Source organism: Podarcis pityusensis (genome assembly GCF_964106645.2).
Source record: "Podarcis pityusensis genome assembly, chromosome: 16".
Classification (NCBI taxonomy): domain Eukaryota; kingdom Metazoa; phylum Chordata; class Lepidosauria; order Squamata; family Lacertidae; genus Podarcis; species Podarcis pityusensis.
In genome coordinates, this window is record NC_138041.1 from 36,502,654 (window position 1) to 36,529,714 (window position 27,061).

The window sequence follows — 27,061 nt, forward strand, 5'->3', positions numbered from 1 at the left end:
CCTGTGCCAACAGCCGAAACTCCGTGGTATATGTGGCCACCGTGGACTTGCCCTGTTTCAAACGCCGAATCGCCCGGTTGGCTTGACTCTCTTTCTGGGGGTTGCCGAACGCGGCCTCCAAACGATTGCAAAACCCCGTATAGTCTGCCAGCAAGGGGGAGTCTTGCCTGAGTAGCGGCAACGCCCACTTGGCCGCCTGGTCCTTTAACAAACTAATCAAAAAGTGCACCTTGGTGCGGTCGTCAGGAAAGTTCCGGGCTCGCCCCTGAATATACAGCTTGGCCTGGGCCAGGAACATGGGAAAGCTGGCCGGGGCTCCATCAAATTTCTCAGGCAAAGCCACTGGGTACTTGCCCGGAGCCGGGGCGTCGGCCCCAGGAGCCGGTAGGGCTTCCAAGCGTTGCTGAAGTGCCACAACCGCGTCGCTGAGCTGCTGCACGGTGTGAGTCAAGGCCTGGTTCTCCTGGGCCAAAGCCACCAGTGCAGCCGCCTGTTCAGCCATGGCCTCTGGCTCTTCCCGAACGCACCCCTACGAAGGGGAAGTGCGGGTGTGGCGGGAGCAAACTGTGCTGGTCCCGGGGGTAAGGTACCTTGGGTGTAGCAGAGTCCACACGAAGAGGGGCAAGGTCCGAGGCAGAGAGCCGGGCGGGGAACAGGAACGCTGGAACAGGAGGCTGTGCAGGGAACAGGAACACCGGATGGTCGGGAACAGGAGGCCGAGCAGGGAACAGGAGCACCGGATAGTCAGGAACAGGAAGCCGAGCAGGGAACAGGAGTACCGGATAGTCAGGAACAGGAGGCCGAGCAGGGATCAGGAACACAGGAAGGTCCGAAGCCAACAACGACGTTGCTCCCGCAACCTGGGGCCGGGCTGACTGGGCTTTTATCCTCTTCTAAGGCCAGGGGCGGTCCCGGTCCCCAGGAGCCCCGCCTCCTCTGGCCTTAAGGCGAGCACTCCTCCTGGGGGCAACCAGTTCCCTTCGCCTCTCTGCCCTAAGCCTCTGCAGATCAGGAGAGGCCGAAGGGTTACTGGGCCCTGGAGGAGGCTCACCTGTGGCCACTGAGTCATCCAGCCCCTCTGGGGCCAGAAGGGCTTCACCTGGGGCCAGCTCCTGATGCACTGCCACAGGTGCAGGCTCTTCAGCATCTAGGCCTTGCCCCAGTTCAGCCGGCCCTGGAGGCGGGGACTCCTGTGCAGGCTGGGATTCCTCTGTTTCATCCTCCGAATCGGAATCCCAGGCCATCACAATACAGGTCAATTTCCCTGGGGGAAAGCAGTGGGGTGAGAGGAAGTTTAGGGCAAGACCTGACTCCTGAGTAAGCATGCCTAGGTTTCTGCTGTGAATCCTAAAGACTGACTGACATGAAGCAACTAAGCAGAGCAACCACAGAAAGCAAAAACGTAAAAAAAAAATTAAAAAAAAATCCAAGGAACCAGAACTGATTTTTCACAAATGAAATCAAAATGCCTGTGGACTGTGAAACAGTCACTGCAGCATCATTTATTCTCTTCAGATTAAAGACAAATACTTGTGTCATTCCTGGATCCCCAACATCAGGCATGAGGCAGTGGGAAAAATGAAATACTGTACATTCCCAGAGCTTTCACATACATTATTTCAGACATACTTACAACAGTCCTGTGTAGGTCAGTACAGTGTTATTCCCATACAGATTGGTGCACTGAGAAGGAACGTGGGCCATTTCATGAGTTAGTAGCTGAGGTGAGGTATGAAACATAGACATTGGGGCTCAACTCATACTTCCACACCACCATTATAATCAAATAAAGTGATGATTATAAAAAAGGTAAATGACCCCTGACAGTTAAGTCCAGTCACAGACGACTCTGGGGTTGTGGTGTTCATCATGCTTTACAGGCTGAGGGAGCCGGCGTTTGTCCGCAGACAGTTTTTCCAGGTCATGTGGCCAGCACAACTAAGCCACTTCTGGCACAACGGAACACCGAAACCAGAGCAGCACACGGAAACGCCATTTACCTTCCCGCCGGAGTGGTACCTATTTATCTACTTGCACTTTTTGGCGTGCTTTTGAACTGCTAGGTTGGCAGGAGCTGGGACCGAGCAATGGGAGCTCACCCCATCGTGGGGATTTGAACCTCCGACCTTCTGATCAGCAAGCCCAAGAGGCTCAGTGGTTTAGACCACAGCGCCACCCACGTCCTAGTGATGATGATAATAAACACTAATGATGAGAGCAACCACATTTGTCAGGGGAGCTTTTACAAGCAGCTGAATAAAAATGTAACACTTTTCCTGCGCTCTAACATGGCAGGCTGCCAGGGTATGGAGGAAACTGTGTGTCTGAATGGATGCACATGCACGCACACACACACACCTGCCACAAAACAAAAACAAGCCCCGGACACAGAATAATGGCATGGCAAGAAGGGTTTAGCAGAGCTTTCTCTATTTCCAAGGAGACCTCTGCACAGGCATGCGCTGTGAGAAAGCTGCAGGGATCTGTCTGTTTGCAATCAAATAAAGCACCCCAACACACACACACACACACACACACACACACACACACACGAATTTGTCACTCACCTGCTGCAGCTCCTTATTATTATTATTATTAACAATAACAATAACAATATTTTTTATTTATACCCTGTCCTCCCCAGCTAAAACTGGGCTCAAAGAGGCTAACATCAAATGTATAAAACATTAACAGAAAATCAGGCAATCAATTAAAATACATCCTGAAATCAGATCAGGATCCAGTCAGATGGCAACCCACAGATTAGGGTTGGGGACCTTCAAGTAAATGAAAGAACCTTAAAGTAAATGAACACGCATGTGGATGTGAATTTTTTTAAAAAGAAAAAAAAAAGAGGGGAGGGAAAGTTTGCACGGGGGTTTGAAAAGAGATGGAAAGTTTGCATCTGGTTTAAAAAGAAGGGAGGGAAAGTTTGTGCTAAGAGTTTGGAAAGAGGAGAGGAAAAGTTTGCTTGGGGGTGCTGAAGAGGCAAGGGTGGGTAGAATGAGTGGAGGGGGAAATCAGCATTTGGGAAATGGGGGAGAGTAGAGATCAACATAGGGAAGAAGAAGGAGGGGGCAGATCAACACTGATAAAGTGCTGGCTTCATCTTCTCCTCATTATCCAGAGAAGGAGTGGGGCAGGCAGCAGCAGGAAGAAACTTAAGCAGAATGCCCCCTATGTGTTGGGGGTAGGATCTGCCACCCTTGTGGACTGGGCAGATTCAGACGCCTGAGGTGGTTGTCTCCTTTGGCCAAATGGGTGGGCCGGCCCTGACTGGGATCAAGAGACAAGGTTGGAACCCCGCACTCAGCCATGAAGCTAATTGAATGAATTTAGGCCATTCCCTACCTAACAGCCTAACCTACTTTAGAGAGCTGTTGTGATGATAAACCGGAGGTTGCAGAGATCCATATGTGCCACCCTGAGCTCCTAGGAGGGAAGACAATAAAAATAGATTAATCCCGGATTCCCTAAGGAGCAACGAGGGGGGTTCATAATGAGAGCCCATTATCATGTCCCTGGTTTATTTACATTGCCTCAAGTTGCTTGCCTCTCATGATGTCAGATTTGGCATCTGAACTTGGTACCAAGTGGGCATTTCTGGTGCTGGAGTTCCTGGTCCGGGGGCATTTTAGTTATGGGAGTTCCACTTAGCACCAACGATTCTGTTAGACAGTGCCCCCCCCTTCCTTTAGAAAAAGTGTGCTCACCATGAAGTTGTTACAGTAAGTGCCAAACTTTTAACACTTGGGGTAGGCTTCTTAATTTGTATTGTATTATTTTATGTACAGTGGTACCTCGGGTTAAGTACTTAATTCGTTCTGGAGGTCTGTTCTTAACCTGAAACTGTTCTTAACCTGAAGCACCATTTTAGCTTATGGGGCCTCCTGCTGCTGCCGCGCCGCCAGAGCACGATTTCTGTTCTCATCCTGAAGCAAAGTTCTTAACCTGAAGCACTATTTCAGGGTTAGCGGAGTCTGTAACCTGAAGCGTATGTAACCTGAAGCGTATGTAACCCGAGGTAACTCTGTACTGTGGCTTGCCATTGTTTTATTGATGATAGTTTAGAAATTATTTATTGTAACTGTTGAGCAGATTTCTGTTTAACTTTTATATGCTGATATTACCATTTTATACTATTCTAATAATTGTTGAATGCCACTTTTTTGATGTAGGTTGCTTATTTTAAAGTTTTGTTTTATTATCACATTTTTGTATTGCATTAGATTGTTATAAGATGTACATTTTTTGTTTCTTCAGCTTGTAAACCACTTTGAGTATTGTAAGATAGAAAGATGGTATACAAATTAAAAATGAGGAGGAGGAGGAGGAGGAGGAGGAGGAGGAGGAGGATGGGAAGGTGTTGGTACTGCGTACCCTTGAGTAACTCCAGACAAAAAGCACTGCTGTTAGATTTGGATACATGGTGACTGTAAGTTAGGAGAGATGAAGTCACTGGTGACTGCTAGCTATACAGGAGGTAGTACAGTGGATGCTCGGGTTGCGAACGTGATCCGTGCATGATGCACGTTCGCAACCCACAGCGTTCACAACCCACAGCATTTGCAACCCACAGCAGCACGTCTGTGCAAGCGCGGGTTGCGATTCAGCGCTTCTGCGCATCCACCAAAACCCGGAAGTAACCCATTCCGGTACTTCCGGGTTTTGGTGGTCTGAAGCTGAGGCTCCAATACTTTGGTCACCTCATGAGAAGAGAAGACTCCCTGGAAAAGACCCTGATGTTGGGAAAGGTGGAGGGCACAAGGAGAAGGGGACGACAGAGGACAAGATGGTGGGACAGTGTTCTTGGAGCTACCAGCATGAGTTTGACCAAACTGCAGGAGGCAGTGGAAGACAGGAGTGCCTGGCGTGCTCTGGTCCATGGGGTCATGAAGAGTCGGACACGACTAAACAGCTAAACAACAACAACAAACCCCAAAAAACACAACCAGAAGCGCCTGTAACCTGAGGTATGACTGTATCATATATACCCGTGGTATCCGACGTGGTGTACACCAAATATTGTTGAGCTAGGGCTCCCATCAGTTGCAGCCAGCATGGACAACATGGCCAGGAATGATGGGAATTACAACATCCATCAGCATCTGGAGGGCATGATAATGGTTACTTCTATATAGCAGAATATCAATAACTCTCTGAGTACCAATTCATATAAAGCTAAAATCTCTTCACTAGAAGAAGATATTTGTGAGTTTTGGGGAGAACACCAAGGTGCAACACAACAAAAAAATAACAATCTTTACAAAAACACTCTAAGGGGAAAGAAACCCAAACAGCCCAATGGGCTAAATATAGCCAACGGGAATGCGGTGAACATAAGGAGAGTCCTGCTGGATCAGGCCAATGGCCCATCTAGTCCATCACCCTGCTTTCACAGAGGCCAGCCAGATGCCTAATGAAAGCCCACAAGCAAGACTTGAGTGCAACAGTGGTTTCTGCATCTGAGACCCCCAGTATCTAGAGGCACACTGCTTCCAATAGTGAAAGTAGTTCATGACTAGTAGCCCTTGCTGGCCCAGACCTCCATTCATTCGTCCAACTGTCTTTAGATGCTGTCCAAGTTGGTGTCCCTCACTATATATTGTGGGGGCAAAATCCATTATCCAGCTGTACAGCGTGTAAAGAAGTACTTCCTCTTGCCTGTCCTGAATCTCCCAATGTTCAGCTTCACTGGCTGTCTATAAATTCTAGCATTCTAAGAAAATGCATGGAGTGGAGAAGAAGAAGTTTTTCATCTTATCCATTTTCTCCAGTCCGTGAATTTTCCAATACATCTATGCCATCTTTAGCCTTACTCCCCCCCCCCCTTTTTTTCTAAACCAGAAAGCCCCAAATGCAACATTTCTTCATGGGGTGTTGCTCCAACAGGGGACAGAAACCTGTATGGACAGGAGGTTGGAGAGGTAATGAAGTGCCCTGGAAGAGGGCATGGCTAAACAGAAGCACTCCACAGTGCAACTTTCAAGTTGCAGTGTCCACTTGTAAAACAGGTGAAAGGAAAGCATTGATCAAGGAGTGCTGAAAAAGCATATAAAAAAAGGCCAGGGTTTTTAACACAGTCAAAAATATCCCCATGTAGTTTTGCCTTGGCCTTAATCAAAAGTCCTTTTCCCCCGCTCCGCCATATTTCCCTTGGCTGTGAAATGCTCTTCAGGCTTCTCTGTTCTAAATGGAACTGACTGAATGAAGTAATTTCCCCACAGTGAGCACATCAGGTAAGTGAAGGCTCTTTGAACCTGTAATCTCTCAATGCTGTCGGCTGTGAGCACCGCGGAAAGCCTCAAGTTCCAAAGCTGGAGAGCAGAACCTTTCCCTTGGCATGAAAACCTTTGCCTGGGGGTCACCTGCCCTTCCCCCCACCCCACCCCACTGCCACAGACTAGAAACTTAGTATGTAGTGAACTCAGCCTCAAAAGGATGCGGCCATCTAGAAGGCCAAACATACAATGAGCTCAGCTGACGCACTCCAGAACTTAGAAGCACCAGGGACAAAGTCAGAGATGACAGATCTGAGGACTGTCACTTTTCCGCTGTGTCTTATGACCTCGCCTTTAGTTAAGGGTCCATGTATGCCTTGGCCTGCTTCTTTAACCTTCTTCCCCATGACTCCTACTTCGTTTAGTTAAAATAGAAGTTGAACTCTGCTCACCAACGGGGTAGCTATTCACTATTTCCCCCTTCCTTTTCAGAATATGGTCCCTTGAACTCTCTCACCACACGAACGCTCTGGTTTTTCTTTTTTTAAATAGAATCATTTAATGCTTTCACGGGGTTTTCACTAAGGCTGCGGCAGCAGTTTGCAAAGCAGGGTTTCTTAGAAGCTTCTGTGTCACCTACAGCCAGATGCACTTCTAGATAGAGATACCATGGAGGGAACATGGAATTCTCTGCATTGAAAGCAGGTGCTGTACCACTGAGCTATGGGGCTTCCTCTAGAATACATAGTAGGGAGAATTTGTGGGACCAGGAATGGGGGAGAAATCTGTTTGCCTTTTAATGAGAGGCTACTCAATTTGCATTTCTCCAACTAATACGTAAACAAAAAGCACAGCTTTTGCTTGAAACTGGAGCTTGACTGAAGGTTGCAATTCAGTTCTCCAACCAGCAGGTAACAATAATGCAAAGTGTCCAAAAAAATAAATAAAATGCACACAACAGTGGAAAATAGCATACAAAATGTGTTATACTTGGGGAAACTGCCTGCAAAAGGAAAACGGGTATATCAGTTAAAACTGCAAGCAAAAATGTGTTCATTAAGGAAAAAAATCACACTAAAATTGAGGGTTTATTTTTTAAAATCAAACTGTTTCAGAAATGTGGAGAACTGAATTTCGGATTGGAAACATAGAAACTGGCAGATTTAACAATGCCCATCTATGACCAAATGTTGTGGACAGTAGTGTTCCTGTTCAGGGTTCCAATCAGCCATGCTTTCTTTCCAGGATACCTGCCCCACCCCAGCCTTCAGGTTTCCTTCTTCCTCCCCACCCAACAACAGACACCCAGTATCCCGTGGCCTCTGAGTATGTACAAGCTTCACTGGGTTGTTTTAAAGTTCCTCCTCTTCCAGAATCTCATCCGAGTTTTTATCACTCTCTTTCTCAACCTTGCTGGTAGTGCCATCTTGCATAAGGATGCTGTTGCTTTGGCTGCATGAGGCTCGCCACTCAGCGAATGGGTTTGCTATTAGTAAATTTGATAAGGAGCCTCCAGCACTGTGTGATAAGCTGGCACTGGGTCGCAGTTCTTGGTTGGGTATGAAAAATGAGGGTGTTAAAATACAGCCTCATCTTTTTGATGAAACGGTGTGTAGAGCACAGGTGGGAGGCCCAAAGGCTCAATGTGCAGTGGCAGACATTGGGCGCCCTGTGCAATGCTAAAATTGGGTGGCCCCCCACCAAATGGAGCACCTCTTGCGCTCCATTCTACGCCATTGTTGTGGTACCCTCTGCAGCCCAGCGCCCAGTGCAGCCACATTGTCGCGCTACCCTAAAACCGCCTCTGAAATGTGGACCTCTAGGCCTCTCTGTTGTCCCTGGGACTCTCTTCAGGCCACCCCCCCCTATCCCCAAGCCGCACCCCTTCATCAGCCTTGTGTCAGATAGACAACCTGGCTGGAATGTGTTCTTGAACTCTTGCTTCCCTGGATGGAGGATAGAGAGCAGGGTATGAGTGTCTGCAGAAATTGGCCTGCAAGAGTGAAATTTGCATTCATTGCTCCACTCACTTTTGCATCTGGCCCTTGGAAGGTTGTGGTCCTTGGGCTGAAAAGGTTTCCCCACCCCTGCTGCAGAGAACATAGATCAGATTTTAGTTACGGGATGGAGCTGTATAAAAAAATATGCCATAGGCAGGCATCAGCGATAGCATTCAGTTCACCAAATCCATTAAATTTAGAGCAGGATTTCTAGTGCTGAGGCTAAAGCTACATAGATTGGTTATTGTTTGAGAGAAGACAATGATTCCAGTCTTGACTTAGACCCTGAAACAACAACCAGCAGAGACCGGGGGTGGTGTGTGGGGGAAGAGAATTAGAAAATATAAGTCTCTCTTCAAATCAACTCTTTACATAATTGTGATTCTCCTCAGTAAATGTCCCCTGAGGGAATGGCTGTCCCCCGCCTTCCTATGCATCGTGACATTATAGCTCAAGATGACCACGTTTAAATGTCAGCCAAAGCTTCTCACTGCAGAAATTGTGGTTTCGCCACTGCAGCTAATTTAATTCTATTTAATTTCAAATGAGGTTTCAAGAGCCAACCTGAAAAAGTTCAACGGGAACCTACAGCTGCAAGGCTCTCCTTGCAGCCTTGAAATATAGTGACATCTAGACTTCACCCATGAAATCAAAAGGATTCTCTGTAAACAAGGTTGGAATGTGCCAGATTCTGAACTGAAACTGTCCGGTTCACTCATCCCTACCACCAATGCACAAAGGAGCCCTAACCCCACCCCAGGCCACCTGGCTTGGCTTGGCAGAGTCCCTTCTCATGCTTAGGAGCTCTGCAGCAAAGGTCCACTTCCCACAACAAGCAAACATATGGACAATGGGGATCATGAGGAACTCCTTAGTGCAGCAGATCGCAGAAGGGCTTGCTGTCTGACATTCAGTAAACCCCACCTGCAAAGGAGGAATCGGGAGCAAGAGCTTGATCCTTTATAGCCACATCTGATGTCACTTGTGGGAGCTGTAGTACAAAAAAAATCCTATCCCTGCTATATATGTATACTCAGAAGTTCAATGGGATTTATTCCCAGCAAAGTGAGTATAGGATTGCGGCCTTAATCAACAACCAAATTATCAACAGTTTCCAGTGATTTCCTAGTACTGTTCGGAACCAGTTTTCCCCTCCGTCTCTTTGCCTTGCTCCAAATTGTTGTACTGGAGTGAACATCAAAACAAAAGGAACATAATCAAGCTGCCTTATAGTGAAGCAAGCCATCAGTCCATCAGGGTCAATATTGTCTACAATGACGGGCTTTCAAGGGTTTCAGACAGGGTATGTTCCCAGCCCAACGTGGAGATGTTAGGGGATGAACTATAGTCCCCACCATGGAGCTATGGTTTCTCACCATGGAAAAATGCTGGGGGAGGGGTTGTAGCATGAAAACCAGGTTAAGCACCCCATGTCCACCATTTCCTAGTTTGCAATGCTTCCCCCTCCCACCTACCTATTACCATAATTAGCTAATAAACACCCATCTGGGAAAGACCCGTTTGCCAAAGTACACTGCTGTTCAGCCCTAGAGCACTACATAAACAACATACGTTATGATTATCAATATTAAGTGACTGAGTCTGGCTTCTCAGCAGCAGAGACTGTGAACCTTTAATTATTTCTGTATGTTTCCCCTTCTCCTCAGAAAAAAAGAAAAAGGAAATATCCATTTTCCAGTTTCCAAATGTAGCTTTTTTATGGAGAATTTGGAAATGCTGGTGAGTCATGCTTTACAGCTCTCTTGAAGGACAAAAGCATTACAATAATATTAATTTATCTACATACACACAGAGAGGTGCAAGGAACACACAAGAAATAATCAACTGCACAAATATAAGATGGGGGACACTTGGATTACTAGCAGTACATGTGAAAAGGATCTAGGGGTCTTGGTAGACCACAAGCTTAACATGAGTCAATAGTGTGTTACAGTAGCAAAAAAGCTAATTCTAGGCTGCATCAACAGAATATAGTGTCCAAATCAAGGGAAGTAATAGTCCCGCTCTATTCTGTCTTGGCCAAACCACACCTAAAATAATGTGTCCAATTCAGGTCACCACAATTTAATAAGGATATTGACATGTGCAGAGGAGGGCAACCAAGGTTATCAAGGGTTTGGAAACCAAGCCTTATGAGGAACAGTTGAGGGAGTTGAGTATGTTCAGCCTGGAAAAGAAGAGACTAAGAGGATATATGGTAGCAATCTTCAAATAACTCAAGGGCTATCACATGGAAGATGGAGCAAGCTTATTTTTTCCTGCTCTGGAGTGTAGGACTCTAACCAGCTCTCTAATTCTACAAATGAGAACATTGAGGGACTGAGAAAGAATGTGCTGGATGATTTTTAATATAGTTTTATGTTTTTATTGGGTTTTCTGCAAGTGTAACAAACATCACAAATAAACAAAAAAGAACAAACACTAACAAGTATTACAACAACAAAAAAGTAGAAATGGAAAAGGAAAAGAGAAGAGAAAAGGTTTGCATTAAAACAGTAACATATCCATAAAATGGGATTATCCTAATCCCATGACTTCCCTCATCCCCCTCCCCTGGTTCCGTAAAGTGTTTTTTTAACTCCAAATTTCTATTTTAACCTGAAGTTTCCTGTACCATCTCTAAAATTATAAGTGTTTTTAAAATCATGCCAATGTATTAAGATGTCTACAGTACTTTTGTAAATATATAATAAGCATTTCCCATTATTTTTTAAATTTCTCGTCGTCTTGGTTTCTGAGCTTTCCAGTTAATGTCACCATTTTGGAATGTGCTGGATGCTTAACCAAGGTGTACCAGTTGACTAAGTACTAGAACCATCATGATCTTGGAGTCCAGTGGTGAACAGCACATGGAGTCCGAGGTCACAGAATCGTAGGCTAAGGAGACTGACTTGAAAAGTGATGCAGGTGACCAAAAGACCATTGAATCTGAGACTGGCAAGTAGAAGCTCATCCCTGATCCAGATTACACAGCACTGGGTCTCATTGAATCAGAGCCAGGACTCTCCTGAGTGCCTTCCTCTGGGCCCGAGGAATTGAGCATCTCTGAAACTACTTTGCCACTCCAACAGCACAGGAAATGTTCCAGATGGGAGTCCATTGGGCACAGGAGAATTGCCTCTCTTGAGGCCTACGTTTTGACCCTTGAAGAACTCTAGTTCTGTATAGAGAAGCTTTTTAACGTCTAATGTTTTATTATGTTTTTATATATGTTGGAAGCCACTCAGAGTGGCTGGGGCAACCCAGTCAGATGGGTAGGGTACAAATAATAAAATAATTTGTTGCTGTTGTTGTTGTTTTGTTGTTGTTTTCCACAAGGTTATGGAGCCTAGAGGAGATGGGCTAGAGGCAGAGGCTCCAAAGGGCTCGTACCTCTTCCGACCCTGGTCTGAGCAAATCACCCTTGGAGCTCTCCATGGTGCTGCAACACCTGACTTGACCTGTGGGCTCCTACATGGAACCTAAACAGGGCCCAGCAGAGCAAAGTGTTTGGTTGTTAAGGTACAACAGCATCTAACTTCAATTCATAATACAAGAAATGACACACCAGGTGGAAGGGGCGTTCAGGAACTGGAAACTGAAAGCAGACACCACAAATCGGAAAGGACACACTGGGTGGTATTCAACTAATCAAACTTAAAGCAGACCCTTTGAAATTAATGGACCTCAACTGATACCATTATTAAATTTATTATCCACTCCTCATCAGCAGGTCCATCAATTTCAGTCGGTCACCTCTGAGTAAAACTTAGCTGAGTGCCACCCATTGTGACCAGTTTGGTTAATTTTGGACTATTTCTGGATGTCATTTTTGGCAGAGGAACCCACAATGGCATGAGTGCTCATTCGAACTACAAGATACACATGAGGCTCTCTGTGGATGAATAATCATTAACATTGACAATGGCTAGTGTTCTTACCAGCTAGGATGGCTTTAGAAGAGGATTAGACAAATGAGGATAAGACTATCAATAGCTAATAGCCATGATGGCTATGCTCTGCCTCCACGTGTTGTGAACTGCCCTTTAGATGAAGGGTAGTATACATAATTAATTAATTAATTAATTAATAATACTTTTGAATATCAGTTGCTGGGAACTGAAAGGGGAGTGAGCGCCTGAGTCCTGCTTGCTGATTTCCCACAAGCATCTAGTTGGCCACATTTACTGGTTTTATAAATATTACAATGAACTTTGGTACAGTATTTATTAAAGCTACGTGCACAAAGTTTTCCCCCTATTTCCCCAATTCCAGTCTGCTTAGAGTAGAACATGTCCTTATCTTAGCACACACAAAAAAGCTTCAATAAAAAGGTGAAACAGGTAACGAGATAGATCAGAAACTGGATATACAAATTCTACTGTTGTATATTCAGTGTATTGTAGGACTCACAGCCTAATCCTATGTGTGTTTGCTCAGAAGTGAATTCAGCGGAGCTTAGTTGAGGTTTGTTTGCTGTTTCAGAGGACAGATTTATCAATGGCTTTCAGCCACCAAAGCCAACATAGAGCTTCCATGTGCAACGAGGCAGCATCGCTCTGGGGACAAGACAACAGGTGAAGGCCACTGCCTTCATGCCTTGCTCGCAAACTTCCAGAGGCATCTGTCAGGCAGCTGGTGGGATTAGAATGGTAGATGAGATGGAACCTGGTCCGATATGGAAATCTGTATGTTCCTACTATTACACAGATCGTTCACAATAGCAAACCTGTCAGCATGCAGGGAGGAATCATGGGTAAGCAACAACTCCTGTGCCAAGTGCAACAGCAAGCCAACTGGCACACAAGCAAAGATCATAGGTGAGAAACAGCTGAGCAGCATGTGCAATAACAAGCCAATCAGCATGCTGGGAAGAAGCAGCACTTATCCTAGTTCACATCCTATTATCGTATTTACTTGAATGTAATGCACACCTTTTGTGGCCAAATTATGTCGTGAAAACTAGGGTGCACATTAGATTTGATGGCACCGGCAACTACTTTTTTGGTTTCAAGGGTTGGAAAACTGAGGTGCACATTAGATTCGATGGAGCATTTAGGTAAAGGTAAAGGGACCCCTGACCATTGGGTCCAGTCGTGACCAACTCTGGGGTTGCGGCGCTCATCTCGTTTTATTGGCCGAGGGAGCTAGTGTACAGCTTCTGGGTCATGTGGCCAGCATGACTAAGCCGCTTCTGGTGAACAAGCGCAGCACACGGAAACACTGTTTACCCTCCTGCCGGAGCGGTACCTATTTATCTACTTGCACTTTGATGTGCTTTCAAACTGCTAGGTTGGCAGGAGCTGGGACCGAGCAACAGGAGCTCACCCCGTTGCGGGGATTCGAACTGCCAGCCTTCTGATCAGCAAGCCCTAGGCTCAGTGATTTAGACCGCAGCGCCACCCGCGATTCACATGAATATGGTACACAAGGGATCACTCCCACACAGCAGGTTTATGCAAATGCTAGGGCCCACACCTGCAAGAGGTGACCCAACCACTATCTGAAGCTGCCCTGTCCTCCCCCCCCCCTGCAGTCCCCTTGGTAGCTATGCTGCATGTGTTTGGAGGGTTATATTACGAATAATTGTGTGGGAGCAATAATGATGGACAATGGAACTGCCGTTGATGATGAAACCAGCCAGCTAGTTGCCACCAAAAAGAAAGGGAGCAGGAGAGCACCAATAAGCACCAAATGGTCCCCTGTAACATCCAACCACCTTTTCTTTAAAAAAAAACAACTACCCTGTATACCCTGTATGGGACACGGGTGGCGCTGTGGGTTAAACCACAGAGCCTAGGGCTTGCCAATCAAAAGGTCGGCAGTTCGAATCCCCACAACAGGGTGAGCTCCCATTGCTCAGTCCCTGCTCCTGCCAACCTAGCAGTTTGAAAACACCTCAAAGTGCAAGTAGATAAATAGGTACCGCTCCGGCGGGAAGGTAAACGGCGTTTCCATGCGCTGCTCTGGTTCGTCAGAAGTGGCTTAGTCATGCTGGCCACATGACCTGGAAGCTGTACGCCGGCTCCCTCGGCCAGTAAAGCGAGATGAGCGCCACAACCCCAGAGTCGGTCACGACTGGACCTAATGGTCAGGGGTCCCTTTACCTTTACCTTTATACCCTGTATAAAATATACATCTCTTGCAAATATGTTACCCAAATGTGCAACGTCACTTCTTTTTGACAATGCACAAATACTTGTGGAAATCAGAGATCTTTCCACACATCCCTACCTTCATAGGGGATAAATCAGGGAATAGTGACCTCAGCCTCAGGGTCCAAATGCAGCCTTCCACAACCGTCCTCAGCTGGAATTTCGCCTACTGTATGAGGAGTTCTATTCATCTCTCTGCCCACTTTTGTCTCTGGCACCCCTCTGCACTGGCACACAGCCCCTAGGCGGTTGCCTATAAGGGAATGTAGCCCTCTGGCTGAGAAAAGGCTCTGCATCCCTGTTATAAACAGCGATCAAAATCTGCAAACAAATATTCATTTGCAAATGCTGGCCTGGTATAAGCAGATGGCAAGGGGCTCCTGCCTTGCCATTCCATCCTGTTGGGACTGGTGAAAATTAGCAGCTTTGGAGACATCAGTACAAAATTATCTTCTCCACGGTGGCTAGTCATTGTATGCTAGCCTTTGTTCCAGGCCAAGAGAGATATGCCTTTTGTTTCCACCAGCCACAAAAGGAAAACATTCTGATTACACGGGAGACCAGAAATTCAAAATTAAAACAGCAGAAAGCATTTGCAGAAAGCAAGGGCGGGGGAGACTTTGCATATATTTAAGTCTCATTAAACTCTGCCAGATTTACTTGCCAAGGCTACATTTTTTGAATTCATACCGTACTTTTCTAAGTGCTCAAAACACTTCACAGATATCCTCTTAGTAAACATTTCAACCCCACTGTAAGGAAGCATTAATGCTTCTCGGTAGTGGCACCCTCCCTTCAGATGTCAAGGAAATAAACAACTACCTGACTTTTAGAAGACATCTGAAGGCGGCCCTGTATCGGGAAGTTTTTAATGTTTGATATTTTAGTATGTTCTGACATGTGCTTTGAGCCGCCCAGGGTGGCTGGGGAAACTCAGCAGGATGGGCAGGGTATAAATAATAAAATAAATTGTTGTTGTTGTTGTTATTATTGAATTGCCTGTGGCCCTCCAGATGTTGCTGGACTCTAGGTGCCCAACAATCTCTGGTAGCATCATTAGGGATGGTCCTTGATCCCACCAACATCTGGAGAGCCACAGGTTCCCTATACCTGTACTATGAACAATTCTTACTTTCTGGGAACTTTTGCCAGCAAATCACTGTCTCAGTTTTGGGGCTTTGGGGCTTTGTTAATGAGGCCATTCATAAGGTTTCAGCTTTCCCAAGTTTCTAAAAATAATATCTGCATTATGAGGAAAGCACAGTTAAATCTGAACACAAACTTGTGATTCAAACTACCTGTGGAAAAGCCTCCATGTGACTGTGGTAGCTAGAGGTTGAGACTGTAGCTATAACCACACAGGTGCAACTCCATTCAGTCTTTGACAAATCCTATATGCTGCCACACATGTATATGGTTATATCCACAGCCCCTAGGAAGATTGATTGCACCTGTGATACGCACGTCAGATCAGTCATACATTTTTAAAAGAGTTACCTTCAAACTCTGTTGAAAATAAATCCCTTTACTCGAGCCCAATCTGAACCGGATCAGGGATAGGGTCCCACACTGCTAGCAGTGTGTTTGATCGGCTGGGATGTTTCCTAGAACTTGCATAGAGCCTCTCGCTTGTATGGATGGATAGAGAGCAGTATGTCAGAATGCATAGAAACAAACCTACTCAGTACAAAGTTAATATTTGCATTCATTGCTCCACCCACTTTTGCCTCTGACCCCGCCCATCATTGGCATGTGGCCCTCAGAAGACAATGTGCTTCTTGGACTGAAAAGGATACTCCTGGCACAGGTAGTATAAATGACTCGTTTTGGATGGGGATGTTTAATAGCTATAGTTCTAACTTTCTAACTTCAACATTCATCAGTTTGCAAAAGGTGTTTGGTTTGCAAAAGCTGCACAGACTAGATCTCTGTGCAGCTTTCTGCAGAAGGGAACCAGATGGATTTCATCTCTCCAGTCTATGATTCTTTGCTACGCTGTTGAGAAAATAAAATCCCCACACTAAATCCTGACCTCTGTTATACCAACCACAAACCCAAGAGACTTTAGTGCTTTGTATGTACTGTATACACTCTCTTTTCGTCTGCTATAAAACCAGGCTTTTTGGAGTGCTCAAGAGACAGCTACAAATCTGCTCCTTCCAAACACACACACACACGTGAACATCTTCTGGAATGGTCTGTTTTCAGAAACTTTTATTTGCCCCTCCTCTTTTTAATAAAAATAAAAATATTCTTCATCGGTAAATTAATATTATCAGAGTTTTGTTTTGTTATCCCCATCACTATTGTTTGACCCAGGATTCATTTGGCTTGCTTTTTTTCTTTTTTAAGAAGCCATTTTACCAAAACAGCTCTCAAATCAACTTGTTTATCTATCTGGCGAACATCCAAGTCTTTCTTTACACATCTCAGAGTGGCTGATGTTAGTATTGCCACTTAGCTTCAAGAATGAGCTGGGAGTTCTCCCTTTACTCAGAACGTCTAAATGGACTGGTGAAAGGGGAATGTGGAAATGTGTTTGGAAACCACATGCCCAGAGTGAAGTGCCCTGAATCCAGACCCGGGGTCAGCTTGCCTGAGATCCGCATTCCTTGCTGGGCCATCTTTTGAGGCCACATGCCAGTAGCAGGCAGAGCCAGAGACAAAAAGAGCAACAAATGTACATTTCACTTTTTACAGTAGCCTGATTTCTATACACTCCCACACATACCCAACTCCCTCAACTATTCCTCATAAGGCTTGGTTTCCAGACCTTTGATCATATTGGTATGGGGAAGACCTTGGCAATATGGCACCCTTGTGAGGCCAAAATTTTACGCACCCACCCCAGTGCCTTCCCAAGCCGGGTAAGGGAGGCGCAAGGCTTTGGGAAGGAGGTGGGGGCTCTGGCAGGGTCCTGAAGCCCTCCTGCCTCCTTCCCAAAACTGGGCAAGCACTAACTAGGCTTTGGAAAGGAGGCAGGAGGATTCAAGAAGCCTGACAGTGCCCCAGTGGCAGACCTATGGATCTAAAATTTCAGTGGTGCCCTGTGCAACACCAAAATTCAGTGTCCCCACCTCTCGTGCTCCATTCTAAAGCACAGTTGCAGTATCCCCTGTGGTGTGAGCAAACCGGTCATGGTCCTCCCCGCCCTGGCTCATACCTTCTTCCCAAAGCCCAGCACTTACTAGGCTTTGGGAAGGAGATGGGAAGGTGCCCTCTTAGCCCCTCTGCCCTGTGAGGGGGAACCGGTCAAGTTATCCTAAATCCACTTCTGTCTTGGTTGCCCTCCTCTGCACACATTCAAGCTTGTCATTTCTTTCTCTCTTAAACTGTGGTGCCCAGAACTTGTTGCTCAACTATAACTCCCATCGGACCCAGCAATGGCCAGGGAAAATGGGAGTTTTAGTTCAGCAACTTCTGGAGGGCCAAAGGTTGCTCACACTTGGACTAGATGACCCTTTGATCTGATCCATAAACCTTTGTGCTACCGCACGGATGTCCTGCTCATGAGTATCTAATTAGCCACTGCAACAACACATTGCTGAAGTAGTTGGACCTTTGTTCTGTTCCAACAGGGCTCTCGTGTTCCTATGGAGCAGGTAAACCAACAAACAGTTGATCCTCTCCTGCTTCAGTCAGAAACGGCACAGGCTAGCAATAGATAAGAGCATGTGGGTTTTCTCTGTTCATCTCTTTTAGCTTTTAATAATAACGCCTCAAAGCACTTCAAGCCAAAGGAAAAACAGAAAGGTCTGGATCGCCCAAGCTAGTGACCTGAAACACCAAGAGGTGCCAAGCGAGTCATCAGCAAATATCTTAAGTGGTTTTGTCAGTGTTGCGGTTAGCCAAAGCACACTCACGGAGAGCAGAGTTCATCAAATTGACTGGTAGTGCAAGAATTCCTGTAATTTCCACACACACATTTTGTGTATAAGATTCCAGCTCAAGAAATTAATATGCATTACCACGAAAGGGAGAGAAAGGGAGTGCGAGAGCGAGAGAGAGGGGGGAAATAAGGAGATATAAAGGGGGAGAGGAAAGGAAAAAAAGAGTTGACATCCTCAGGTTAATTCACTTGCTTTTCAAGCAGGGGGCGGGGGGCAGGGGCGGAATGGGGAACCTGAGGCTGTGTATTGACCCAAAATAGACTGAACACATAAAAGAGAGAGGGCCTTTCCACTTGCTAACTCAAACAGACACTAGGAGCACCAGAGCAAAATTATCTGAAGCTGAACATATCATCCTCAGGCTTTTACCACATCTTCATTGCGCAAGAAAGAGTTTTTCTATAATGGAAATAATAATAATAATAACAACAACAACAATAATAATAATAATAGCTGTGGATTTCCCAGTATTTTGTTCAGACATCCCTCGTTCAATTGACACGAGCTGCCTATCTGCATCTGGGGCCTTTGAAGATGCTGGTGTTTAAAGACTTAAATGGATCAGGACCCAAATATTGGAAGAGCCAGTAGCTCAGTCCTACAGCTTTGCATGCAGAAGGCCCCAGGTTCAGTCCCCAGTAGCATCTCCTGGAATCCCTGCAGAGATATCAAGTTGGAGGGAGCAATGGTCTGACTCCATATGAGGAAGCTTCCTATGTCCCCAAAGGAGCTCTTCTTCCTGTACTAGTGTGCTTGGGTCTTGAGAATTTCTGGAGAGGCACTGCTCCAAGTGCCCTCTTTAGTAAAGTTACCACATGCTTCAACAAAGGAGAGAGACTTTCTGCAGTGGCTCTCCAGCCTTGAAAAGCCTTCTTTTGGAAGGTTTGCCTGGTGTAGCTATTATGTGCTTTGGGGCACCAAGTGAAGACCTTCTAGATAGCCCAAGCCAGCACACTGACAACTGGTGCTTGCTACTGGGATGAGATTGGGTTTCTCCATTTTATACCTTGTTATATCTACATGCTCACTGCCTTGGGCCAATGGTCCAATGAGTTCAACATCCTATTTCCACAGTGGCCAGTCAGATGTCTTGCAGATGTCTTCCACAAGCAGGACATGAGAGAAATGGTTCTCTCCCAACAACTGGTATCAGTTGTTGATACCTTACACCCTGCCTTCAAACCTGAACAGCATTCTCAACTTTTCCAAGCAAAAAATGCTACCTGGACTCGGCTTCCTTCAGAGTACACAAGAACAGATTCTTATGACATTCTGAAAACAGAAATGACAAAATATGCAAGCCAAGCAGACATCCCCAACCTGCTGCCCTCCAAACATTTTGGACAGCAACATTCATGATCCTGGACCATTGGCCACACCATCTGAGGCTACTGAGAGCCTTGCCCCACATCCATCCTTTACCCTTTACTCCAGGGATGAGGGACAGGCACTCCTCAAGATGTGGCTGCTATGCTCAGTGGGTCAATGGCACCCAAGAACATCACCTGGCTAAGGCTCTCCCCAGACCTCCTAGGTTATTTTCACAGCAGCCTACAATGTTACAAGGACTCCACAGACCTTGGCAGGATCTGCCAAGATGGTCCTTACATTCACAGAGGTGGCAGTATGCACATAGGCAACTGTGGATAGGTAGTCAAGACCAGTGGGAGCTGGTCCATTAGACCAAATCAGGCATTGCCCCATCAACCTCAGCCTGTTCTCACCTACCAGAGCTGTCAGCTTCCTTCTCCTCATTCTGAGTCTTGTCCTTGCAGAACTCAGCAGGGAAGAGGATAGGGGCAAGACTGGAATCAGGCTCTGGCTGTCATTGGCTCTGGCTTTGTCTTCTGTTGGGTCTCCCTGCCTTCTGCCCTACTGGGTCCAATGGCCATCAGTCACCACTGGTTAACACACAGGCTGCTGAAGAAAGCTGGGCAAACTCACTTAGTTAATTCATAGAATTAATTACATTCCTCACCCCTCACTTTTTAAAATTCATGCTTCCTTCTTAGGGTTTAGTTTTCTATCACTGCAGAAATATTCCCTATTACTTCCCTGTTGATGGCTTAGAGATTCCCAGAGGCAGCTGCTAGCAATGCTTCACACTGGCATCTCTGCAGATGTTCCTGCTGCCAACGTCACCCCCAGTTCTGATGGAATGAAATGGTGTGAAAAGGCTTGCTTGTTTACAGCACCTGCTCCTGATCTCGTTGCCTTGCCTGAAGTGCTCATCCTGTGTTTGAGCTTGGACACTTCCATCTGCAGGTGGAAGGTCATGTGATCAGACACACTCCCATACAGAAAATAGTCATCCCTGCACACAGAGAACTAGTATGTCAGACAGAAGGTTCCAAGCAACCCCTGCTGCCAGTGTGCTAGATTTCAATGTGCAGGATGTTTGTTTGCACTAGGGCTGGGATGTGGACAGCAGTTGGAAGGGAACCAGGAACTGAGAATCAGGACATAGAACAAGCCAAGGGATGTTGAACAAGCCAGGAGTCGGGACCAAAGAACAAGACAGGGTCCCAGAGGTAGGATTGAAGAATAGCCAAGGATGCAAGAACATGCCAGAGCTCAGGAAGTCCTAATTGCTCAAGGAAACTTCAACTGGAACAGAAAGTCCTTTTAGATTCCTTTGTGTCCAAGACAGCCAGCCCAATTGGGCTGAGTCTGGTTGGGCCTGAAAGTACCTCACTGAGATGTTTTCACCACACAGAGCAGCCACCCATGGTTCCAATAGTTCCTACAGCTTGTTGTTGCCCTTGCACACAAGCCTGAGCTTTTATCTGAACTCTGAAGTGCTGCAGTCAAAACATAAGCTTACCGTCTAGGGCTTATGGCAACTGAAAATGCAATGACTCTAGGAGGGAAAGCTAGTTTTGAAAGCATCTCCCACATGCCCAATGCAAATACATCTTTGCATCAAAAAGCCTAATGCCAAACATGTTCAGCATAGACAGTTAAAATTGGGGGGTGGGGGGTGGGACTGGCTGGAGAGGGCACTATTACCCAGCATCCATGATGCCATGAATACATTGTGATGCTGTGCATAGGTGCAGAAAGGGACATACAAAATTGATCAAGACTAGCAGAGAGCTCAATGAAAACATCAACCAAGTATGCAGTGACTAGGAAAAGGACACAGTCCATGTTAGGAACCATTAGGAAAGAGACTGAGCATAAAGCACCCAGTATTATAATGTATTTTATGCTACTATATGGCGCAACCACACCTGGAATACTATGTCCAGTTCTGGCTGGTCTGCCTTCAGGAGGATACTGTAAGCTGCATATGGTGCAGGAAAGAGCCACCCAAATGAGGAGGCCTGGGGCAGCTGCCCTATGAAGAACGGTTGCAACATTTGGGGGTTTTTTAGTTTAGAAAAAGTAGGAGGGGGGCATGATAGAAGGCTATACCATTATGTATGGTGTGGAAATAAGATAGATTTGTTTTTCTCCTTCATAAGATCAAGCCAAAGGCCCATCTAATCCAGCATCCTCTTCTCACAGTTGGCCTAGAGGAAGCTTGCAAGCAGTACATGAGTGCTACACTTAGAATCACAGAAGGATAGAATTGTAGGGTTGGCAGGGTACCAATGGGTCATCTAGTCCAACCCCCTGCAATGCAGGAATCTCAGCTGAAGCATCCATGACAGATGATCCAACCTCCACTTAAAAACTTTCAACACCTTCTGAGCGAGTCCCTTCCACTGTTAAGCATCTCTTACTGTCAGAAAGTTCTTCCTCATATTTAGTGGAAATCTCCTTTGATGTAACTTGAATCCATTGGTTTGGGTCCTACCCCGCCCCTCCCCAGAGCAGGAGAAAACAAGCTTGCTCCATCTTCCATGTGACAGTCTTTTGGATATTTGAAGAAGGCTATCACATCTCCCAGCAACCAGAATCCAGAAGCATACCTCCCCACTTCTTGCCTAATACTAAAAGCTGGGGCCTCTCAACAGAGCCCAGAAAACTGGGAAGTTCAGGACTGACAAATGAAAAGAAAAAACAATGCATATTCTTCCTTGGTTCCCATTGCTTCCATCTCCGCTGCACTGAATTTGAGATTATTTTTTTTATAAGATATTTATTAAGATTTTCAGAATATTACAAAACATAAAAAGAAAAAGAAAAAATACAAAGTAAAAATAGTTAAAAACAATTCATTCCTTCCGTTACTTAGCCTTCATTTGCTTATTTCCAGGACCTCCTCACACCTCCCTTTTTTGTATTCCAATTCAATTATTAGTTCAGCAAATCCCTCCCCTCTTTATATATCCTAATCATTAATCATAAAATATTGTAATTTTAGATTTTTACATATTAATAAACCATTTTTTCATGTTCCCTTGTAACATTTCAGCTAAAGACTGCTTAGTTTCTATCCAACATCATTCTAACATTCATTAATTTTGCAATATTTCTGTAAATAGTCTTTAAACTTTTTCCAATCTTCTTCCATCGACTCTTCTCCCTGGTCTCAGATTGATTCTGCCAGTCATTTCCGCCAATGAATTTGAGATTTTAACCTCCTAAGGACAGGGACCTGTATTTTGTAAAGTGCTATGCAGAAGAATGGTGCTATATAAACACTTAACAGCCAAGTCCCTTCCATGGGAAACTAAAAGGAAAACCCAAACACACCAATTCATTTCATTCATCCCATGCCTCTCGCTTCTCAGAGACTCCCATAAACTTCAAGGACTATCATGTCAGAGGGGGTGGAGGAAAAGGGTTGCCAGAGGCCTGCAGCAGACAGCTTTCAAAGCCAAGAGTCTTTTATTAGTAAGATTCTTACGTCACTCCCCCAACAGCACAGCCGATGCTGGCAGGATAAGATGAGGAATAAAATTTGTTTACGGGTCAAGAGGAATGCATCAGCGACAGAGCCAAAAATGGAACCAGAGGCCATCCTCACTGGCAATATTGCCCTGTGACACCTTGAATCTTCAAAAGTCACAGCAGGGCAGAAGGCACGAGGGCTAGCCCAAACTGAAAGCCAGATGCTCAGACATCACAAGGTGGTTTTGTGGGGGAGGGCTGAACTTGCTAGCATCTCAGGAGGGAGATGAGGAGGTGATCTCTGCTGCAGGATTTCAGATCAAGGAATTGAGACAAGGCTAAAAATTTATTTACATATAAAGGCATCCCAGTGTTTCGCTTAGGTGTTGTGTTTTGATGAAATTGTGTGGTGTGGATATTCATATATATATATATATATATATATATATACCTCTTCTACCTTAATTCTAGCTGAAGTATATAAAAACAAAATTCTAATATTCTTCTACACAATCTAGGAAGCTGGAATTAGGCACATTTACAGCTTTTGCACAGTTAAACAATAATGCACATTTTAGTTCTCCCTTGATTGGATGGATATCCCAATCCAACATTTTTTTTCTGGGCATGGTTGTTCGATAGCACATTCCCACCTTAATAAAATGTTCACACACACCACCTTTCGTGGATACATGGAACAAATGTTTGGTTTTTCTCCCTAAACAAGGACGACACCTTGCTTTCAAACATGCCAAAGATTCTTCCCAGTGACAGAAGTGTTTCTTAAACTTGATTCAGGAAAAGCAAAGAATGCTTATTAGTTACAGCCTTGAATTGATAGCTGTCACTTACAGAAATACACAGTCTATAAAAAATCGCAACAGGGATAGTCTGTGTGGTGCCCTCCAGTTGCTGTGGACTACAAATCTCATCATCCCTGGCCATCAAGTATGCCGGCTGAGGTTTCTGGGAGCTGTAGTCCAAAAACATCTGGAGAGAACCATGTTGGCTGTCCCTGCTATAGAAGTTCAATGGGACTTATTCCCAGGTACGTGGATATGAAAAACAGGTTTCACCTCAGTCTCTGTGCCTTGCTCCAAATTGGTATAGACTGGTGTATGTGGAATGAGCATCAAAAACAAAGGAAAATAGGAAGCTGCAATTTTCCTGAGTCAGACCTTTGGTCTATCTAGCGCAGTACTACCAACACTGACTGGCAGTAACTCTCCAGAGATTTAGACAGGGGTCTCTCCCAGCCATACCTAGATATACAGGGCCTGGAACCAGCAACCTTCTGCAGGCAAAGCAGATGTTCTACCACTGAGCTACAGCTCTTCCTCTGAGCCTAACCACTTAGGAACAAGAAGCGAAGAGAAAAGGTAAAATTGATGTGCTACTAACTGTGTCACAAACTCAACACAAACCGCCTCCCCCCCCCCTTAATTAATTTCATCTCCCTCACCCCAAACCCATAAGAGCAAGGATAAACAAGTGGGAAAGAGGCAAAAACAAACAGAGCTCAGAGCCAGCTGAAAGGCACGGACTTCTAGCCCCAGGAATCTTCCATAACAAACCCAGGCTATATGCAAACCCCAAGTACATACACACACAGAGAGAGAGGTGTCAAAGCACACTGCAGCAAGGCAGAAGTGAGGTTGTCCCCACATCACAGGACAAAAGCCAGTAAGTTATAAGGAAGGAGGCAGCATATAAAAGTTGGATACAGTCAGCTTTCAGGGAACTGGTAGCCTGTGAATGCGTCACAATTTCGGAAGGAGGGGGAGAAGGAGAAATCTAAGGACCTGCAACACAAGTTTTCAAGAGCCCCCACAATAGACAGCATTGTATACAATGACACATGCGGGTTGGGGGGGGGGGTTGCCTGGGGAAATTGTGGAGCCAATGTGGTGAGGTTTCCCCTGTCCTCGGGCTTCATCAGAAACCCAGACAAGCAAAAGCAGGCTGACAGGTGGTTTAGTGTTGCACTCAAAACAAACAGGATGGAAGGGGTAATATTGGGTTAATGGGCTTTCCCCGTGCTTAGGGCTGGCATGGCGATGGAGGGGAGGGGGTTTTCCCTTGGAATATGTGACACAGCTCCAGCTTCAATTGCTGGGAGCCTTTTGCTCTGCGGCTGCCCCTCCTCCAGCCTACCTGCCGCCTGAGCGGCAAGTCTACTAAAGTCACTGGTCCCTGAGGAGGATGTGCATGTGTTAGTAGCCCATCTGCTCAGTATTTCCAGTGTTGGCCATTTGTAACATGCTGATGGCCTGGAGAAGAAAAGAAAGGGGGAGAGGGGGAAAGGACCACATCTCTTCCAGTTTGCAAAGTCTTTATAGGATGGTTATCTTGAGCAGATGTCGCTCACCACAGATGAATGCCGATGGGACATTGTTGCTTCAGAACAAGGAGGTTAGTAGGTATCTGGCAAGTGTGCATTACAGACTATGGCTTTCCAATTCCATGACAAGCTCCCACGGGCCTCCAAATATCGCCAAACAACAGGGAACCTGTGGCCCTCCAGATGTTGTTGGACAACAGCATCCACAATCAAGCTGCCCAAGACTGCTAGGAGTAGGAGTTTAGTAACATCTGGAGGGTCAAAGGTTCCCTTGGTCATGGGATAGCTTCTCCATTCTCGCTCACCCCTATCCCACTTGCATTTTCCTAGTAAGTTTGCCAGTTGCAGACTGCTGTAGCCTTTACCACGTTTTCAACCTCCATACCGTGAACTAGCAGTCAGATCTCCATGCCCTTCTCTTAGCAAGGGAAACCCCCAGCCCAGCCCAGCTGTCAAAAACTTCCCATAGCTGTTGCTTAAAGGGCACAGAAGCAGACGCACTCACCTCGGCATAGCAGAGCGCCCAGAGTCAAGCTGAAGGCCACAGGGGCAATCGGCAGAGCACCCATGTTGAAGAACTCCCGGGAAAAAGGTGAGGAACCGGGAGCTGTATAGCGAGGATTTGCTGCAGCTTCTCCTTAGAAGTCAAAAAGCTGCTCTTCTGAAATATTTCCACCTTTGCATTTCCTCGGGGCCAGATGGAAGTTCCTGGCTGATCACCTCTTCGCCATGATTAGGTTCTTCCTGAATGGGGGTGGAAGGAGGAGCCCCCTCCCAGCCCCCCAAAATCCCCAGAACACCTAGGCATCCAGAGACGCTTCTGTTCTACCGGATAAGGTGCAGGTGCGCGACACGGGCCAAAGGAACATCGAGGGGGGTTGGGGAGGCTGGGGGAAGACGCGGAGCACCCTCGGATCGCTCTGCAAACTTTTCCCCGTCCGCGTAGGCGCAGGTTCAAGCCCCGCGCTGCGCAAAAGTTGGGCAGAAGAAAAAAGAGACGGTCGTCGGCGCGGGGAGGGCGGAATCTTTCGCTGTTTCTCCGCGGCGTCTTCCTCCCTCTCTCTTCTATTTGGAAGCAACTCCAGGGGCGTCTGGAAACGACCTTTCCCACCGCTTTCGGTTCTCCCCGCCGGAATCTCTGGTGGCAATTGCTCCTCTCCGTCCAGCTGGCCGCTCTGCTTCGCTGCAAAAGCCTCCGGCGAGCGCAAATCCTGGGAGAGACTTTACGAGAGACAAATCTCCATCACACAGACGCGCTCGCACGCAGAGAAAGAGCAAGCGAGCGAGAGGAGGAGGCGGTAACCTTTGGGGGCTCCCTCCAATCGGAGCAAGGGTTGGGGTGGGTTTTATATTTTTTTCCCCTCCTTGCGGGTCTGGAGTGGAAAACTCCAAGGCTGGAAGGGGGGCGGGGGGCGGGATGGCTTCCTCTAACATTCCAGAAGCAGCAGGAGCAGAGGCACAATTACTCGCGAGTAATCCCATTGAGTTCCCGGGTGCTTACTCGAGAGTGAGCAGCTCGGGCGCGTGCTTACCCGCAGGCAAGTCCAACGGGGCTCGCTGCCTTTGCGCCAGATTAAGTAAGAACGGCTCGACTTGCGGCCCGATCCTCCGCGCGTCATACCCCCGATGTCCCTTTGGAACTGGAGGGGAGTTACTCTAGAGTAAGCGCGGC

The 27,061-nt window shown here is 46.3% G+C and overlaps 1 protein-coding gene across 1 annotated transcript in view; it reads right to left on the reverse strand.

Moving 5' to 3' along the window:
• Window positions 1–26,687, reverse strand: part of LOC308465277 (transmembrane protein 132C-like) — a 280,359-nt gene extending 253,672 nt beyond the window's left edge. Inside the window, exon 1 of the mRNA XM_080985079.1 lies at window positions 25,895–26,687. Coding sequence (XP_080841205.1) covers window positions 25,895–25,958 — 64 coding nt within the window. The 5' untranslated portion in view covers window positions 25,959–26,687. The remainder of the gene's footprint in view (window positions 1–25,894) is intronic.
• Window positions 26,688–27,061: the final 374 nt, after the last annotated feature.